At 39.9% G+C, this 19,429-nt stretch overlaps 2 protein-coding genes across 8 annotated transcripts in view; one reads left to right on the top strand and one right to left on the bottom strand.

The window, feature by feature from the left end:
• Window positions 1-1,798: 1,798 nt before the first annotated feature.
• Window positions 1,799-18,495, bottom strand: LOC137257433 (nucleolar complex protein 4 homolog A-like). 2 transcript variants are annotated; one of them, XM_067794774.1, is made up of 14 exons: window positions 18,248-18,495; window positions 17,502-17,613; window positions 16,486-16,583; window positions 15,741-15,848; window positions 15,253-15,393; window positions 14,025-14,115; window positions 13,034-13,119; window positions 11,758-11,869; window positions 11,098-11,158; window positions 5,289-5,399; window positions 4,572-4,735; window positions 4,097-4,179; window positions 2,858-2,971; window positions 1,799-1,961 (listed from the first exon to the last, which is right to left on the bottom strand). In XM_067794774.1, the coding sequence occupies exons 1-14, from the start codon at window positions 18,359-18,361 to the stop codon at window positions 1,836-1,838; spliced, it is 1,521 nt and encodes a 506-aa protein (XP_067650875.1). In that variant the 5' UTR covers window positions 18,362-18,495; the 3' UTR covers window positions 1,799-1,835. The 2 variants fall into 2 exon arrangements, with proteins under 2 accessions (XP_067650875.1, XP_067650867.1); XM_067794766.1 differs by having other exon boundaries at window positions 16,486-16,589; window positions 18,248-18,438.
• The window catches only part of LOC137257380 (helicase domino-like), a 78,686-nt gene continuing 77,705 nt past the window's right edge, over window positions 18,449-19,429 (top strand). For 4 of the 6 annotated variants that reach the window (XM_067794736.1, XM_067794728.1, XM_067794722.1 and 1 more), the window contains exon 1: window positions 18,557-18,646. The gene's annotated coding sequence lies outside the window, so the exon portion shown is untranslated. Of the gene's footprint in view, window positions 18,647-19,429 lie in introns of all 6 variants that reach the window. The other 2 variants (XM_067794751.1, XM_067794743.1) reach the window with 1 other exon arrangement.

Below are 19,429 nucleotides of genomic sequence, written 5' to 3'. Positions count from 1 at the left end.
TTAAAACAAAATGCAAAAAATGAATGTAAAACAGACAGATTTTATAGCAACGATGTCAGGCTACTACCTTGTTCAGGAATGTATCCATCAATATCCACGTAAAAGAAATCGTATTCCATTCATCTGCAGCTGGTAAATAATCCTGCTCTGTGTCGCGTGTCTTACAACTGTCTCATTTGCGAAAAAGTAACACATCGTTTCACGGTTTTCTTTAGTTGGTGAAAACCAGATAAACCTCTGATTGGTCTCCCAAGATAGCACACCTGGCAACTAATTGTATGATGTCCACTATTCTAAGTAATTTCGTTAACCAATAATGAGCAATCAATCAATCAACGCAAGGGTGGTTAATTCTTTGAAGGGAGGATGTTGTTTTTGCACTTACACTTTACGACAAGGTGTAGTCATCTTCACACACTGCCTTTTGACAAATCCGCTAGATGATAAAAGTAATTAATCAATCAGTGAGTTATCGGTTAATCCTTTGATCGATGTTTGTTTTTGTAACTTAGTTGATAAACCCTCTTGCATCACTTACATGCACATATTACATAACATACAATACATTTGCCATTACAGACCTTAATTTATAATGTTGAGTATTTACTCCAGACATGAGAAATGCCAAATGGGAACCTTTGTTGAGTAACCGAAGTTGTGTTACTACTAATTATACCTGTTATAAATTCATTAATTGACCATCCAGAGAATGATGACAAATAACATGTGTAGGTTTACACCATCAAACGCGAGTTACAGCAAGGAAGATGTAATCTCTGTGTCGCATGCAGCCTGAAAACACTATTGGGCCGAAACTGTTTTGAGGATACCAACGGAATTTCGTTACATAAGGAATACACACGGGCATTTGCTGTGTACTTGGGTAAATAGGTGAAATAAGGGTTTTTTACGTAAGAAAATTTTCAGATTTCTCTACCAAAGGCATATCAACTGTGTGTTTTTATTATCATAAATAATAAACCATTGTAGCTACCATAGCTACCAAAATTTTCGTAAGATATTTGCTATCACAGCTGAACCAACACTCAGAATTACCTAAATATAAAGCTTTGCAATCTTCCGTACTGAAACAAATGGCTACGAGCCTGTAGACATCATATTTTCATGTAACATGATTAAATATCAGGTTAAAAACACTGAAATAGGATCAAATTGGATCAGTAACTATACCATCCAAGCATCCGAAAAGAACTACACTGCTGGGATATTTGGTTACGATCAGACAAGGAATACCATGGATATTTTTAAACAAATGGCATATGATGGGCATCCGGCCTCCCGACTGTTTAGGTGAAGAAATTCTGCTAATATGGACAGGAGCCCAGTTCCTTTGTCCGTCACCGTCGAAGGAGCGGGCGCTGACCAATTTGCGGTTTGATTTCGTAATTAGACCGTCGGCGAGAAACATTATTCGCTCCGCATCAGTGCCCCTTTAAGGTCTTGTCTCCCGAGGGATTCATATTTGTAAGGTGTACAACGTAAAATACTCACAGTAATTTTAAGTCTTGTAACCCTTTGTAAATGTTCTCAAGAAGTCAACCGTATTTGGCGGCACTAATCACTCATAATAACACAGGAAGTTAAATTTTTTTCTTAGTGGCCGAAGCTGAAGGTCATTCTAATCTTTGACCATCAGTTATACTCTCTCTTCTCTTCAGAGACCGACATCCTGAGCTATACCAGCTGGCTAGTAATCTGTCACTTTACTGAGAAATGACTCAACAGAAATTATCTAGGACTACATCAATTGACAGAAAAAAGATCAGAAACACCACAATTTCACCATATTATTTATTTACATTGTCATCACAGTGTCATTCCAACAACCAATGCCCTTTCAGCCGGTCACTCTTGGTGCCAAAGAGTCCTTTAGGTGGTACAAACGTCACCGGGGTGGTCTTTATGGTCTTCCGACATCGCTTGATCTCCCGCCGGATCAACTGCAACATTGAGTGAGTGAGTGAGTGAGTCATCATAGCATATAATCTTAATGGGAAGAACAGCAATGGGATGTTTGGAGCAGTCAAGGTAAACCCCATCCTTGATATCTCCAGGGTATGTCTCCACTATACCCTAGATGCATCTATGTCTCAGCCCAATTAATTTATTACCTCCATTTGCTGGCTTTTTATCCATTCAGGTGTCTACGCTGGGAAGTTGAGTGAACAAATTACAGCTCACTTTTGCTTTTCAAATTATCTAACCGATTAAACTTTGCAAACAAACCATGCAGAAGTTCTCTGAAAGAGGTGGATGGCATTCTTGCATGTATTTTTAAAAAGTTTCGGACCTATAAATTTGTCTGTATGATTTCCCCAAAATGTGAGTCACATGGGGAGCAAACCTTCAAAGTTGCGACCGCTTCCTTTATTGACACTGGTTATAATGGCGGCCTAGCTGATTGGCTAATGTGAGAATGCGGAGTCAGTAAAGGGAGGTAATAAAACTATTGGACCGACCCGTAGATGCATCCAGGGTATAGTGGAGACTTATCGGAACGAATACCCTGGTGATATTGAGGATGGGCAAACCTTGAAACCAATGGTCTCAGGTTCCTGCCACATTTAAGGGCTGCAACTCTGGAGAGAATAGAATAGTTGTGCTTCAATAGGCAATAAGGCTCAGGAGAGAGATGGATGACAACACTTTGAATACCAAGTACTGCAGCTGTCATAATGGAGGTAAAAAATGACTAGATTACTTTCAGATTACTACAATAAAACCTCCATATATGGTGCACTCAAAGTATCATGGTGGGTTGATAACACAGGCATATGGTCTCTCAACCAGACATAACCCTGCTGTATGCCTGCCAGAAGGATTACTAGAAGCATACCCCCTCCTCTGTGACATCTAGGAAATCAGACAGCATGTCTTCTGTGTGGTGGAGGGGCTGGTTGATTCTGGTGGCCACCTTTACCACCTCTGGGCAGTAGTGATTCTGGAGACTCTGGAAACACAATCATGTGGGTAAGTCATGACAATGTGTGTAGGTGACGACAATGCGTGTAAGTGACGACAATGTGTGTATGTCATGACAATGTGTGTATGTCATGACAATCTGTATACGTCACAACAATGTGTAGGCCATGACAATGTGTGTAGGTGACGATAATGTGTGTAGGTCATGACAATCTGTGTACGCCACAACAATATGTGTAGTCACGGCAATCTGTGTAGGTCACAACAATGTGTGTAGGGCATGACAATCTGTGTGGGTTATGACAATGTGTGTAGTTTGCAACAATGTGTTTAACCTGATGAAGGTCGTGGTAGACTAGGCCTTCAGCAACCCATGCTTGCCATAAAAGGTAAAGGGCGACTATGCTTGTCGTAAGAGGTGACTAATGGGATCGGGAGGTCAGACTCGCTGACCTGGTTCCCAATTGTGCATATCGATGCTCATGCCGTTGATCACTGGATTGTCTGGTCCAGACTCAATTATTTACAGACTGCTGCCATAGAGCTGGAATACTGCTGAGTGTGGGGTAAACCTTGACTCACAAGGTCATGACAATGTGTATAGGTCATGGCAATCTGTGTAAGGCACAACAATGTTTGTAGGTTACGACAATCAGTGTAGGTGACAACAATCTGTGCAAGGCACATCAATATATGTAAGTTACGACAATGTGTTTGAGTCATGACAATGGGTCTGGGGGCACAATCATCTGTGTAGGTCACAACAATAAGTGTAGGTTGCACCACAATGAGTGAAGATCACTTCCTTTAAGAAAGTATCAAGGGTCGCATTAACATGAGAGAAAAGTTACATTACCAGACTACTGAACAATCGCAGATCCCAGTGAATCGTCAGTATGTTCTGAATGGACATTCTGAAGTTTACGACAGTACTACTACTGATATTTCAAACATTTTATCATGGTTCCTTCCTGTTATTCCCCTCATTCATGACACATAAGAACACAATTAATAAGTCTGACATCATGCTGGCTTTCAGCGTGGGTTTCGGTTGCTAACAAGATTTTATTGTTATATTATCTTGAAGATGTAAAGCACTACTCCTGATAATGCTGTCAAAATGGCTCCTCTTGGAGGCCCTGCTGGTCTGTACCTTAATCTCCCACAGAGAACTCTTCAGGGCCTCACATTTGGCTGGGTCGGGTTCATTGTACAGGTACGGATCCTCGTCCAGGTCTGAGAATACACAGGTGAAGAAGCATTTACCACTCTATCAATTAATGTTTTACTATACATTATGTACTGAAAGTGTGTCTGTACCAATGGATACAAGTAGATAAACTTTATAACCAGGTTTCATTCAAGCGACAGTGCATATATTTTTTTTAAGTTTCAGACCTATAAATTTGTCTGTATGATTTCCCTCAAACCTGAGTCGCACTGCAAGCTAACCTTTGAAGTTGTGACCGCTACCTTTGTTGACACTGGCAAGCTTGGTTATAACGGCGGTCTATGTCAGCGGTATATCGAGGATGTGAGGACCATGCAGGCTCTATTTCTGCTCTATTTTCAAGTTTCCACTTGTATATCCACCTCTACCCCCAAAAACTAGTGGCTAGAGCATGTACCTGTAGGTGCATCTGGTCTGTTGATAAGGACAGTGCATGTGGGGTGTCGCTTCAGCAGGTTACACACGAAGATGATGGCTGCCTTGAGTACTGGGGTGGGGGCTGTGAGGGAGATGCGGGACATCTTCTTGGCAAACGCTGCCACCAGATAGGACGGGAGATGCCTGAACACAATACAGAGTGCATAAGTAAGTGATTCAGGTTTGCTGCCATAATATTTTAATCTAGTAACCCTGTGTTTAATCCAGTTTAATACCAACTTACACAAATTTACTTTTCATAATCTACAATAGGAACATATTCTTGACATTTGATGAGATTGAGTGAGTCTGGACATTTGATGACATTGAGTGAGAATGGGTGGGTGTGGGTGGGTGGTCACACCCACTGGCGATTAGGTGCCCCTGTATGAGTGGGTTTGGATCTCAGATGGGACTCAACCCTGGTCTTTGCTTTAAAGGTAATTTACTTTTGATCATTCAATATGGGAACTATAATTAATTCCACTTGGGAACATATTCATGACATCTGACCAAAACAGGGGAAGACCAGAGCCTTGAAAACCTAATGTATCGAAGCTTTTGTATCCCCTCTGTTACAGTATAGGAGGTACAAATGCTATGAGAAAAGTTGCTAGATCTTAGGCTTACGAGAGCTTTGTGAAATGGGGCTTTTAGCGGTACAAGATCATCGAGGGTCTTCACTGACCACACTTACGTGGATGTGAGGAAGAGATCGGTGAGATGAAAGAACCGTGAGCAGTACTTGACATGGAACACCGCAGGCTCCAGCAGAGCGTACAGCTTCTCGTAGAAGTCAGGATACTCTCTGAAACCACAGAAAGCAACACTTCAATAGTCTGTTGCATCACTCCAGTTTAAAAAAAAAGCAACAGGTTTGTTCAGCCTATCAAACACATTCTGACAAGAGAGCCTAATCATATTGCATTGGTCATAACATTCAACCAATCAAAATGTGGCAATGGCAACTTGGGGTGGGCGATAATACCAGTTAACTGGTATATTGCAATTCAAACTATACGATACAATTCATTGTAATACACTTTCTGCAAACCAGTTCACTCAATACGATCAATTATTTTCGTGATGAAGTTAAAACTACTAATAACATTTGTATCTCCTTTATAGTATTATACATTAATAGTTTTGAGAATGTTTCTTTTGTTCATATAATTGCATTTGTGATTCTTAAACCATATAAATATAAAGAAATAGATTGGTACTGACAAACCGAAATGACGGACACCGCTGCAGACTGCAAGTTCCAAACTTCAGAATGGAATCATCAATTTGGACACATTTTGAACTGGTCTCTTGTACAATCATATCTGAGTCCTGCCATTATGGCATCGTTTCAAATGACAGGAAATGGTAATTTCATCACTTTAACCCAATATGCCAACATATGAAAAATACCCAACCCTAATATATATATAACGTGCTAGGCAACCCCCTAGTTGGGTGCGTTCAGGACAGTATGCACTCAGCCATATCACGGAAGAACCAGAATGGTTGGCTAGGGTTCGGTACCTAGAGCATTTAAACAACACTTTAACATTACAAGATACTGCACCGGACATCACAAAAGCATTTCTACATATTCTCACACGCCAAAACACAGGATGACAGAGACGTCATTTTCCTGGGGAGGGAAGAATGTAGGAGTATTTAAATTGTATGTATCAGCCAGTATATTTTAACTTGTATGTTAATCATTAAGTCTAGCCCCAGTTTAACCACTCAATCTAACTTGCTTCACTTTCACAATAGTACAGTGAGCCCTGTGCTTACGGTGTCCATTTCACCCATTGTCTTGTCTCAGCCCCAGGCCCCTTATATTCCCCAGCAGAGTGTTTGTGGGTCAGATTACATTTCCACTTCAGTCTCTCAGTCACTGGTCAGCATATACAGCTTCTTCACAGGTTAGTTTATATTTGCAAGGTGTATTTTACGTCTTCATATTTAGTGTGTATGTATTATTTCTTAGCTTCTTTTAAAGCATGTATCATGTTATGTGTGGTAAATATAACTATATGGTGTGTGCCACATAACTAGGTAATAGCAATACTTTTTGGTATGTGAGTGTATTGCAGGTATTCTTAAATAGCATTTCCACAAAGATGTTATATAACTTATTGTGTAGGTAAATATAATGTGTACATATATTTCAGATGTATCTACTTCTATTAACTAATGTACCTAACTTTGTATGTATGTATGTATGTATGTATGTATGTATGTATGTATGTATGTATGTATGTATGTATGTATGTATGTATGTATGTATGTATGTATGTATGTATGTATGTATGTGAGTGAGTGAGTTTTAGTTTTACGCCGCACTCAGCAATATTCCAGCTATATGGCGGCGGTCTGTATATAATCGAGTCTGGACCAGACAATCCAGTGATCAACAACATGAGCATCGATTTGCGTACTTGGGAACCGATGACATGTGTCAACCAAGTCAGCGAGTCTGACCACCCCGATCCCGTTAGTCGCCTCTTACGACAAGCTGAGTCACCTTTAATAGTAAGCATGTATGGATGGATGGATGTATGGATGGAAGGATGGATGGATGCATGCATGCATGTAGAAGATGAGTCGTTCAAATGGATACTGTATGTACTGTAGTGTGATACAGGTGCAGAGCATTGATTTTATATATATTTATGTTCAGGTGTGGCAAACATACTTGCTAACGTTTCTGACGTCGAAAGGGGCGCAGTGCCATACACTCAGTGAGGGTCATTCACATTGTATGGTATATAAGTATGTAGTACCCTTATTTGATGTTTAATGGTCATCTTGAATATATACGTAATAAGTATGAATATATATATACACTCACTCCATCACCTGACCAATCAATAATTATTGTATCAATTATATGTGTAAGATAGTGGCATTTATGGCTAATTCTCATCTGTTTCAGCCCTTGAAGTACTGTTGTATATTTTTGATACAGTGTGTTAATACAATGTTTCTATTTTCACAGGGCCTTTCTGTTACGAGCTTGCCAATAAACCCTGACATCAACTGGAACCTATTTGCCTTTGTGGTATGTCCAAAACCACTCCGGTTACATATACTACAACAGAATCTGTCAAATTTGGACATTGTGCTTGTGCAATTCAGTGTTTTCAATAGTCTGGACTACTCCCTGAGTCAAGGCAAACTTGTTCTTCATTTATCATTAAAACATGCTTTATAATCTGGACTCTCTCAAATAAGGATTACTGAATAGAGTAACAGTCCTGACTTTCTATGAGAACAATGCTTTGTAATCTGAATACAGCTAATTAAAATAACAATCCACTGAAAACACATCTCTGTTACTTCTGTTCACAATGGTTTATGACTGAAAACACTGTATTACGTAGAAATTTATAGGGGCAGAAACAATTCATGTTAACAGACTTTTCAAATGAAGGTATAATTAATAAAATCCAAATATTTTAGATATTTAAATACTTACCACAGGTCTTATGTATATTACTTCAAGTTTAAAAGAGACCAGACAGTCGTTCATTCACCATTCTCTGGAAAGACTACCTGATGTATCGACAAATGTACGGGAGTGGAAGTGACATGATCTCCCCTCCGGGCTACGTGGAAAAATTCGCATTTTCTGAATAGGTCTGAAGAGCCAAAATATTTAGATTTTAAGTACTCTTACCATAGGTCTTATGCATATGCATTTGACAGTAGGACGGCAGTGTCGGGTTCCTGAGGACCATCACAGAAAAACAAGACCACATGCCAAGAGGAATCCGAGCAGACTAACTAAAACAGCAGACTGTCACAGGTAATGACATTACAACTTCCAACATGTAGCTGGTCTTGAGGATGTTGGTCACAAATGTAACTTTGAGGACTGTCCAGTTGGGCTAGATCCCCGGTCTCCCGCCTACTTGAGTAGGATGAAGTGGCACAACAGTCATGATGAAGTGGGAGGTCACAGATATGGTGGTCTTCAGCGACCTCAGTAAGGGCGCTTCTCCCTACCCCTGCCGGGTGTTCTAGAGGGCTTCCAGGACCATCCTCCTGAAGGCGATGATCATCAGAATCAGTCCTGTCATGACCTGACCTCTGCACAAGGCATTATGGCTGGACTCTATACGAGGGACATAATATCGCTGCCCTCTGCCCCTCGAAGATGATTTTCCATAAAAGGCAGAACAACAAAACCTCAAAAGCAGACATTGATAACTCCATGTTTGTAAGCTCTGCATGCTCCCTATATACCTCAGAGATTCTTTCATCAAAAAGGAAGCGAGATGTGATGGCGGCTCCCAGCAATTCCTTTTAAATTCTTCCTGCCATGTACACAGGTTAAGGACCCCAGAACATCGTCTAGTAGTACTCATGGACAACGGTACTCGAAGATGTGCCAGTAGATCGTGTAATACTTTCACCCTGACATTGGAAGAGTGTAGAGAAGTGTTCAACCCTTGAAATATTATCCTCCGTTAAATCCCCGGCTGTCGCTGTGCTAGCACACACCAATGCTGAAATTAGCTTCAGCATTCATTCAGCATCTTCAGGTCCTGCACACAATAACACGACTGGAGAGAATGTGATAACCGCTCCAGGGCTTCATCATGTGGCCACACCACTATCGTCTAAGTCCAAGCTATGACCTTATAGTCACCCTTTCATGATGGTAGTTAGGTGATAACTTCGCAAAGTCTGCATCCAAAGAGGCAACAGCATTGGCGACCACAGGATGACGGGGTAAAAGCAGCACTGGGGAAAACCTGATGGCTCTTGGGTTGTCAGTATCAGAAGAAGGCGACAGACAATCCAGCAACATGTCAGCAATCCAATCGTAAACAGCACAGGAAGGTAAGTACCTCCATCAGCCCACTCATTTGGCATATCCTTCCTGTAATACAGGGAAAAATAAGTAACATCAGGGAAACTTGAGTATAGGCAATGTGGTGAGTTAGAACAATACCGATGATGGTGTTTCCTGAAAGTCAGGGATCTTGAGTTCCTCTCAAAATCTGTGGAACGCCGAGGAGAGTGGGACCTACATCAGTAGTGGTAAGTACAGCGCAGGCTCCTACCTCGGCAACAAGACCTGGGTGAGCCAGAGCGAGATGTGCTAGAACGACAGGAGTGCTCAGCCTCCAAGCACCAGGCATGCTCCTCACGAGAGACCGTAGAGGAGGGCGCCATCTCTTAGGGATTTGGTAGTCTGTAAATGGCTTTGGCATTGGTGCTGGTCTATGCAGCTGTCAATAGCTTTAGAGTGGGGAAGCCACAGGTGTCGGCGCTGGGAGTTTAGTAGACGAAGCGGACGTCTGTGTTGGCGTCAGCGTTGGAATGGTGCCAGGTTGTGAGACCACTGTTACTGGTAAGAGGAGAGTCTGAAGTAGCTTCTATACCTCCAAATGAGAAAGGACATTTGGCTATGCTAGGTTGACGAAGGCGTCTAACAAGCATAGAGGTTCTCCGCTCCGAGTCAAAGGCTTCCTCATGGCAACAAAGTGTTATGAGTGTGTATTTTCTGTATATTTTTGTTATTAATTAAGTAATAATTATTATTGGGTCACAACATTCAGTGTTTTGAATATTAAATATGATGGGTCACATTTCGTTTTAATAGCTGGTCAACACTTTTAGCATTCTGGTTTTCCGGAATTTATCTGCACGTAGACTGCACTGTTTCGAGACCATTCTACAGTGTTGACAATGTTCGTTTGTGCCCGAACTTTCGGGAAATGACTTTGTAAAAATATATAAAGGCTGGTTGCCGTGTTGAGGGCGACACTCACATTCATTCATATTTGCTGGAGCTACATCTCTGCCACGCTTTTGATCATCAAAACCCGTCAACGCCTGACCTACATTATCTGCTGTCACACTGATCGCTGTGTTTACATTTTGCCATAGCTGTTCTCTCCCACACCAAGACTTTGGTGAGTTTGCTATATTGCATTTTTGTGACCCACTGACTTAGATTTTGTCCCTCTTGAATTGTACCTGAAATCTGCATTGTTACATGGAATTGCTTGAAGTAAAAGTAAAGTGTTTAGATAGTCACAAGAGGGGAGATCATGTTACTTCCATTCCTGTACATTCATCGATACACGATCTAGCCATTCCAGAAAATGGCGAATCAATGCATGTCTGATCTCTTTTAAGCGGAGCTTGAGGTAATGTACATAAGACCTACAGTAAAGTAAATAAAATACAATCTTAATGAGTATAAATAGGAACGAAAAAGAATGATCCAGGTTGTAACAAAGGAACGTAACCTGTTGTGGCAGTGAACATGGTAATGGACAAAACTTGTCTAATCCGGACTGCTTTATGTGTAAGGTGAATCCACAACAGAAAGATTACGCTGTATGCAACATTATTTCAATGAACTATTCAAACATGATCACAATCAAACCATAAAATGTAATCATTACACACAGGATCCAAACAAGCTGATCAAGCACATTTGACTTGTAACTGTGTTCACTGATTTTAATCACTGATATCCTACTTACAGGTTGTGTTTGTTGATGAGAAGAAATAGCCCATCCAATGCCAACAGACTGATCACTCCACCTGAACATAAAAAAGACATAGTGTTTCCTCTCTGCTATAAATACAGAATCTTTTGATTTCAATCATGGCAACATGAATCAAAAAGGTTTGAAATTTTTAACTTTCAGAAACTGTGTGTAACTACTAAGTTTGTTGAACATTTCTTTTTCATGAACTTCTAAATAGTAATAAAGAAATTGCTGACTGAAAAGGATTCCAGGAACTCTTGAAAGTCTACAAACTGTCCTTGAGAAAACTTGCTCACAATCTTACCATGCAGTTTAACTTCCTGAAATCTCCACAATGTCACCATGACCATGAAAATTAAGTGAAGGTCACCAAAATCGATTGTGTACTGCACGTTCCCTATACAGGGTTGAATTTGAAGAAAATCCAAAGAACGGTTCTTGAAGTATTTTCTTGACAAGGGTAAAACATTAAAGTCAGCTTGTGACCTTGCTATCAAGGTCAAGGTCACAAAACCAACTGGGACCTATCTTATACTGAGATGAACCTAGGTACCAGATATGAAAAGAATCTATATATTGGTACTTATTATATTCCAATAAACGTGCGGGTGCTGATAATAACTGAACAACTGGATATTAAGTAGTACTTACCCATAGTATAGGACTCTGTAAGGAAGTCGCTGAGCACTAAAGGATTTGACAGACGTGGCATCACTTTGTCTTTAGCAATGATGAGCACCTTCTTGTAAAGCGATGGTGTTAACTGCAATCACAGGATGACAGGCTCTGATGTGGTGGGTTGGTGGGTTGGTGGGTTGGTGGGTAAGTTAGTTGGTTGTTGTTTAACACCATACTCAGAATGAGGTTACTGGGACTCACACTTACACTCACGCTGATGGGCAATAAACCAACAATATTAAATCCCTAAAGATAAAGTGTACAGCTGTGTAAAGCAAAATCAGCATTCACATAGGGAACAGAAACACAGCCAGTGGAGTCATAGTTTATATTATCTGACCTCACACCTGTACATAGTATGTCATTTTCTGATTGGCTATAGATGCTCTGTTCTATTATTTCAATTTCACTTACAAGTGAGGTACACTGCAATGTACCCTGCTGCCAATGGCAAGTCTTTCGCCATTTCACGATAGTACTTCTTTATCTCAAGTAACACTGAATCATGCATGATGCATGGAAATTACCAGATATTTTTCAAATGCAAACCACTGGAAGGGGGATAACTCTAAATTTGTTTTTGTTGTGTCATCTTCAAAATTGGTGATGACTATGAAAAGATTTGCCTTGCACTCCAATGAATAAAGTTTGACAGAATGTTCAAAGGTAGTCCCTGTGAATACAAAGAGGGGAATTACACTGTGGGAAAAACAGCAAGATTAAAATCGTTTCATTCACACAGGTTGGCTGAAGTGTACGATCTCATACCCATGCTAAAAACAGTGCAAAATTAAAATTGGGGTGTTTGGCAAGATGAATATGTTTTTCACTGGTCCCTTGGGGCACATGTGTTGATGTACCCTTGATGTTTGTCTAGGTTCCCCTCGCCCTTCTGGCTGAGGGAACATAAACAAACATGGAGGGTACATCAGGCTGGCTGAGGGAACATAAACAAACATGGAGGGTACATCAGCCCATGTCCCCCTTGTTACCAATGAACAATGTATATTGGAATCCACTTAAAAAAAAAGCATAGTGTACTGGTGATATCCTCCATCTGGAATCCCAGAAGCAAGTACAGTGAGCTATCAGTACCCTTGAATCACAAGGGGAGAAAAGCATTTTGTTCTCGGGTAGTGTTCTACCTAAAATGACAAGTACATGTAAATTCCAGTGTAAGATAAGCTTGTATTACTGAGACCTAGCTTGTCCAATAAAGTTTACGTGACAGCCCTGAGACACTTCCTACCTTGCAGGAGAGAAACTGGAGCCATGTACTGGTGAACAACTTGGTGTGCTCCTTGGACGACCCCATCTTCCCTGCTGTGTCCATAGCTGAAACACACGAGTACATAGTCGCCACATCAAATAACTGAAATCTTCATAAAAGCTAGAGTCTATTAGACAGGACATATTCTCAGAAGATCTGCATTAGAAATTCTCTTCATGTGCTTCATGGAATGGGTGGTCAGAGTTGATGCATGTAGTCATTTCTCCCAGTTGTCCAGATAGATGTTCATGACATCAGCCACTGGATTGTCTGAACTATTTGCTGCCATCAAATAGTTGGAATATGGCTGATTGCAGATCAAACAGTTGATGATGCCAATGAGTGAGCAAATATGTTTAGTTTTATGCTGTACACAGCAATATTCCAGTCATTATGGTGACAGTCAGTCTATACTCAAGTCTGGACCAAACAATCCAGTGACAAACAGCATGAACATCAATCAACTCCAGTGGGATATGATGACATGTCGGCCAAGTCAGCGAATCTGACCACCTGATCCCTTTAGTCGCCTCACACCACAAGTATGGGTTACTGAAGAACAAATTCAAACCCCGATTATCACAGGTATAGACAGTCCCAAATAATATATGTTCAGAATATATGACCAGAAAACAAAACACCTGGCTAATCTGTGGTGTTTCTGATTTTGCCACCTGCCATGACATATTTATTGACAAAAACATTCAAATGCACTGAGAAGGGAAAATACTTAAGCCATTCATATCCCATTCAGTAATGTTGTTCAAACAATCAGAAAACATGACGACCTGGACACACACATTCTCATTAATATTACCTGCACAAGGTACGAAAAGACATTCCTTTAAGTTCATAATGTACTTTGTGTGACAATGTATTGATAAGAAACTTGATGTATCCTAAAATAGCATTGCATCACCCAATCAAATACATACAGAAGTGATTTTACTAACTGCATACAGAAACTCACCTAAAAAGTGGAGACTTTTTGTTCTGCACTTAAGACTGGAGCATTTGTCAAGGAGTCCAAACACATTAGTCAAGTAGACATCAGTTGTGGCCTGAAACACCACCAAAGATTGTGATTACTGATTTAAGAAGGGGATTAAAAGAACACCAGCATATCATCAAGTTTCTACTACATGTACATACAAAAGAAATTAATGAAACATACAGTTTTCTAAACCGTTACCTCACAAAACCCTCATAGGCCTTGTCTGCAAAGACCCTTAAAACTATCAACCGCCATGTTTGTCAGAGGCACAGATAAGCTGCATATCTGCATGTTGCATAAATTGTTCGAATATGTAAGAGACAACTCAATTCCTATTAAGTCCATTGTGTACAAATTTGTTTGCATTTTTAAAACATTCAACAAATTTCAATAAAAATGTCAAATCATAGTTTGCGTACCAGTGAATTAGTTTCTGTAATTACAATCTGAAAAATGATGATGATGATTCGTGCATAGGTTAACAAGCTGGGCAACAATAGTTACCTCCCTTTGTTCAGTGATTGAAGCACACATTCTCTTGAATGTATAGCTTATACCTTCAACATTACTTTCAGAGAAACCTTGACTTGGATAGACACACAGAGCATAATGCGGTATTGATATTTCAAACATCACATTCCACTCAGTTCTAATTTCTTTTTTCATGATTGTTATAGATAGCATGAGTTTATGGGAAACAATTCTAATCAAGGTTGTTCCTTTGAGATTAAGGCACGTTATCAAAAACATATCTAATGAAGAAATCAGATTGGCCTTGATAAACTATCACAATCAATATTGGCTTGATACAGGGAAAACAGTTATAAGGAGTTATCTCCCTATGAACACACATTGCCATTTACTGAGAAAGTGTAATCCCAAATATAATGTGTTAGAGTCGTCTCCCCTTGATCATATCACCGTGATACATAACATATTTATTTCAAAATCTTTTTCCACACACAATTCAGGATTTAAAAATAATGAAAGGAAAATCTACTGCCTTATCATTTGCATACTAGCTGATCCAGAGGCAGAGGATCACTTGGTTGAATCATCCACTCTGTCAAACAGGAAGTGGCCCAAATCACAAATATTTATAACTAACAATTGTAAAACTTACGAAACATAAAAGTTGTATGTTTCATTGTTAACTCACCGACTTTTAGATTATGACTAAACAGGTTTTACAGGGGCAGATTACCTTTGATGAATTCTTTTGCAGGTGTTTATGAATAAACTGGAGAGTTTGGTATCGTACATCATCGTACAGAAGAAACTCCTGGAAGGATTCCAAGAGAGCTGAGGTACTCTCATCACTCGACAAGAAATGGGACATTATTTCCTGCAAACAGAAATGGGAGTGAGCTGAGGACACATGGCTTCACGTGGCTTTTAGCTATATTAACGCTGCACTCGGCAGCATTGCAACCATGTGATGATAGTCTTTACAATCAAGTCTGGACTAGACAATCCAGTGACTAACAGCATGACCATCTATCTACAAAACTCGACTGCTACAAGATCAAACTCTCAATGAGTGAGTGAGTATATCAATAGGACATTGAGTGCAGCTGGTGAATTAGAGGCACAACACTAAAAGCAGACACTTGGAAATTTGTGTTTGAGTTAAATATTTGGGTTAAATATTCACCAGCTGGATCTTGTGTGCATCTAAAAGGTGAAACTTACAACAAACAAAGACTCAGGAAAGAGTTGTGTACGAGATGAAGACTTGGTCCTGATTGGATGTCGACCCTCTGCAGCAACAAACTTCATGAGGACCCGCAATGATAGTTTCTGAAACATAATGTATGTTGGAAAAATAATGGAAAAAAAATATCTATGTTGGCTTGCTTTTAATCAAGTCTGAACCAGACAGTCAGGTGACCGATATTAACAGTGATCCGAGTCTCTAGGGCAATCAATCATGTCACTGAGCAATGTCACGGCAACATCTTGTTCAGGCAAGCATATCAGAAAAGTCTTTGTGTGAATGACTTTAGTTTTATGCCGCTTTTAGCAACATCAAAGCAATATCACACCAGAAATGGGCTTCATACATTGTGCTTGAGTGGGGAATGGAACCCGGGTCGTTGGTGTGACAGGTGAAAGCTTGAACCACTAGGCTACCCCTCCATCCAAACAATCCAGAAAGTAGAACAAGTGGAGATTGCTGTTCTAACCAATGAACTCCACAGGGACATTTCTTAATATCTGACAAATGGGACTGCCTGGTCAGACTCACTGTCTTCATCAACACATGTCACTGTATCCCAGATGGCATAGTCTGATGCTTGTGATGTTAATGTGTTGTCTGGTCCAGACCTGATTAGTTACAGATGACTGTCGCATGGCTGGATTGTTAAACAGGTTGTAATTATGAGGAAAAGTGAAAAAGAACAGGCGCACAGTAGGCTAAATTGGGTGTATTTACTTGAATATGTCTGTCTGTAGAGGTGAGTTTATCCAAGAGACAGGCCACCGTGGCAGTATACTGTTGCCTCAGCCATTCTCGATACTCTGCTTCTTTATCTGCAACTTGAACATGACACATGTGAGGAAGTCATGATTTATTCAAATCCAAGTCAATCTCGCTTATATCAGATGTATGCCCCTATTCTATACCCTTCTGCATAAAGTTCTGACAACCTCTCATGACCATTATTAATTACATATGGCAGTATCTGCACTGATTCTTTCAATTTGCATCTGTTACAAAACAGACCTGTGCTGAATAGACAATCACAAAACAAAATTCAAACATTCAATTCTTCCAGTAGGAACTGTGTCAATACCACCTGACAAGGAAATGTCAAGCAATATTATGGTCACTCACCCTGCAGTTACATATAACAACCTGTCATTTACAGTCAAACATTTCTAACAAACAAAGTGACAAATGGGATCAGGTGGTCAGACTTGCTGACTTGGATGACACGTCATCATACCCCCAATTGTGTAAATCAATGCTCATGCTGTTAGTCACTGGATTGTCTGGTCCAGCCATGACTATTTGTGCTACATTCCCATGTCAAATATTCAAGATTAGACTCATGGTGACGAAACACATTATCAGCCTGTTCGTCTCCCCTCGCTGCCATCTTTGATAATATTTATGCCGTTTCGGGATGTTATGGTTGCCATTTTTGGATGCTGTGACTGCCGTTTTGTCCACTCAGTGACTGTTCTCGGATGCTGCTGTAGCTGGTATGTGAGTTTTGTTTCCATTTCAAACAATTAGTTACAGGGGGTTTGTTTCGTTTTTAGAGGATATTGTGGCAGTTTCTGGTGAATTTTCTTAAGTTTTGGTGTATATGAGTTCAGTTTTGATGATTTGTTCACTGTTTGTATGGTAGGCCTGAGTACCATTCTTTCAGTATGACACTGCCATTGATCGAACCCACAACCCTCTTACACGACAAAGGCGATCTATAGCCCTATGTAACATACCTTTCAACTCTTTATCTCCGGAAATGCCACACATTTCTTCTGTCGTGATAAACTTTTCAAATACTTTCAGCAGTGCATTTATGCAAGCTGTTAGGACGTCCCGTTTCTCAGACTGCAAATATAATGAAGCTTGAAATGTGTCTCTGTCTTGATAAGACATACATTTGATTAAGGAAAGAGTTCTTTCTATTCCCTCATATTCTTTCTTCTGCGGATTAACAGAGGTAACACTAAGAGGTTCATACCAACATACTTTACCTAATTTGGGGACTTTTAGTTAAGCTTTCTAGTAATTGTTATGTTAGACTTTGTTAATCATTCTAGTATACATCAATTTCTGAATAGTATTTGGGATGGGGGAATGGACGGAACTCCTACCCTAATGAAAAAACTCAGCCACACTTTTCAAAAAAAAACTATGAGAGCCTTATATCTTTCTGAAGTGCACTGACAGTGTGGTTTGTAAACGAGAACAGCGCGTCACCGTCTGCATCCGTGGTATTTATTTATTTGCAAGATGTGTAACAAACCGTCCATGATGATTCTCACCATAACCACGAGGATGTTGCCACCAAAGAACACGCATTGAATGTGATTAGAATGACAGACGATTAATCAGAGGACATACGGTACTTGACAAAAGCCAGCTGCTTACTCGATATCGCAAAGAGTAACTTCACGTTTGATCTCTTTTCTGGTGTTTGTGTTCCCAGAAATATAACTCAACAAAAAATGTTAAATCTTACATCCATGTGTGAAATAATATCGACGACATTGTTAATTTGTTTTCTACTTTCGAGGCACAAAGTTGCTTTTTCTCTTATCACATTCACTGTATTGCCATCCATGGGAGCAGCCATGTTTTACCACGTGCAATCCAACCAATGAGACCACGCGTCCTAACCGTACGGGAAAACGAAGCGTTATACATTTCCACGCATGTGCAGAACGAAATTAACAGCCTCCATAGTTGATTAGGACGGTGGTGCGTTTTTCAGCAAATTTCACAAAGGATTCGTGCAGAATTTATGTCGAACAAATGCATTCTGCGAAAATGTTGAGCTAAGTTGCCCAGAAGGTTGGAATTGGGGTTAATGGCCAAGGATGGATGGTAAAACCTCCATAAACCTCTAAATTTCCGTCAGGTAAGCACAGCGATTTCACAATCAAAATGGCGCCCGCTCATCATAATGCCGTAGTGCATAAGCATGCCGCTTCCCGCCATGGTACTTACCATGTGTTACTGGTATTAGTGAACATTTTATCAGTTAATTTCAAGAAAAAGTAGACAAAAATAGACATTTTTTGCTGCCATATTTTTATATGCTGACAACATTTATATTTTGCAGAAATCGCATTATTTTGTAAGTATTAGATAAACATTCCACATCTTATAGAGCAAAGAATTATTTGCGCAATCATTATAAGAAATAGTTGCGTTAAGTCATCCAATGCATTATATTTTCAGGAAATGCAATCCAGATACGACTTTATTTACAAGGGATTTTATACATGCCTACATTCAGATGTGACCCATTACTGGGGAAAGAAATTGTTAGTGAAACAATAACTTTGAGTATTCCTCCCAATCCTAATCATGCCTTAAACCTCGAACATTGTATTTACTCAAATTTAACACGAACAGAATGGCCTCATCCATGGTGTCATTTGTGATGGGCTTAAGGATCTGTTTAAATTCTTTGGTTTTCATGATTTTTAGTCTCCGCTTGTTGATTTTGTCAAACTGAGTGCTGGGCAGTTGTACAAACTGAAACTGCACTTTCCAAAACATTGGTTTGTAATGAATGTGTATTGAAATGGCTGGCCACTTTTCTGAATTTGAAGAATGTGATTACATTTCCATCTCAGTGGATGAAATGAGAACGTGAGCATTGTATTAGAAAATTGTTCAACAGAGTTCACTTTCA

The sequence above is a fragment of the Haliotis asinina genome, chromosome 1, assembly GCF_037392515.1.
Source record: "Haliotis asinina isolate JCU_RB_2024 chromosome 1, JCU_Hal_asi_v2, whole genome shotgun sequence".
Taxonomy (NCBI): Eukaryota; Metazoa; Mollusca; class Gastropoda; order Lepetellida; family Haliotidae; genus Haliotis; species Haliotis asinina.
Note: the sequence above shows the minus strand (reverse complement) of the source record. Positions and strands in the feature narration are given on the sequence as shown.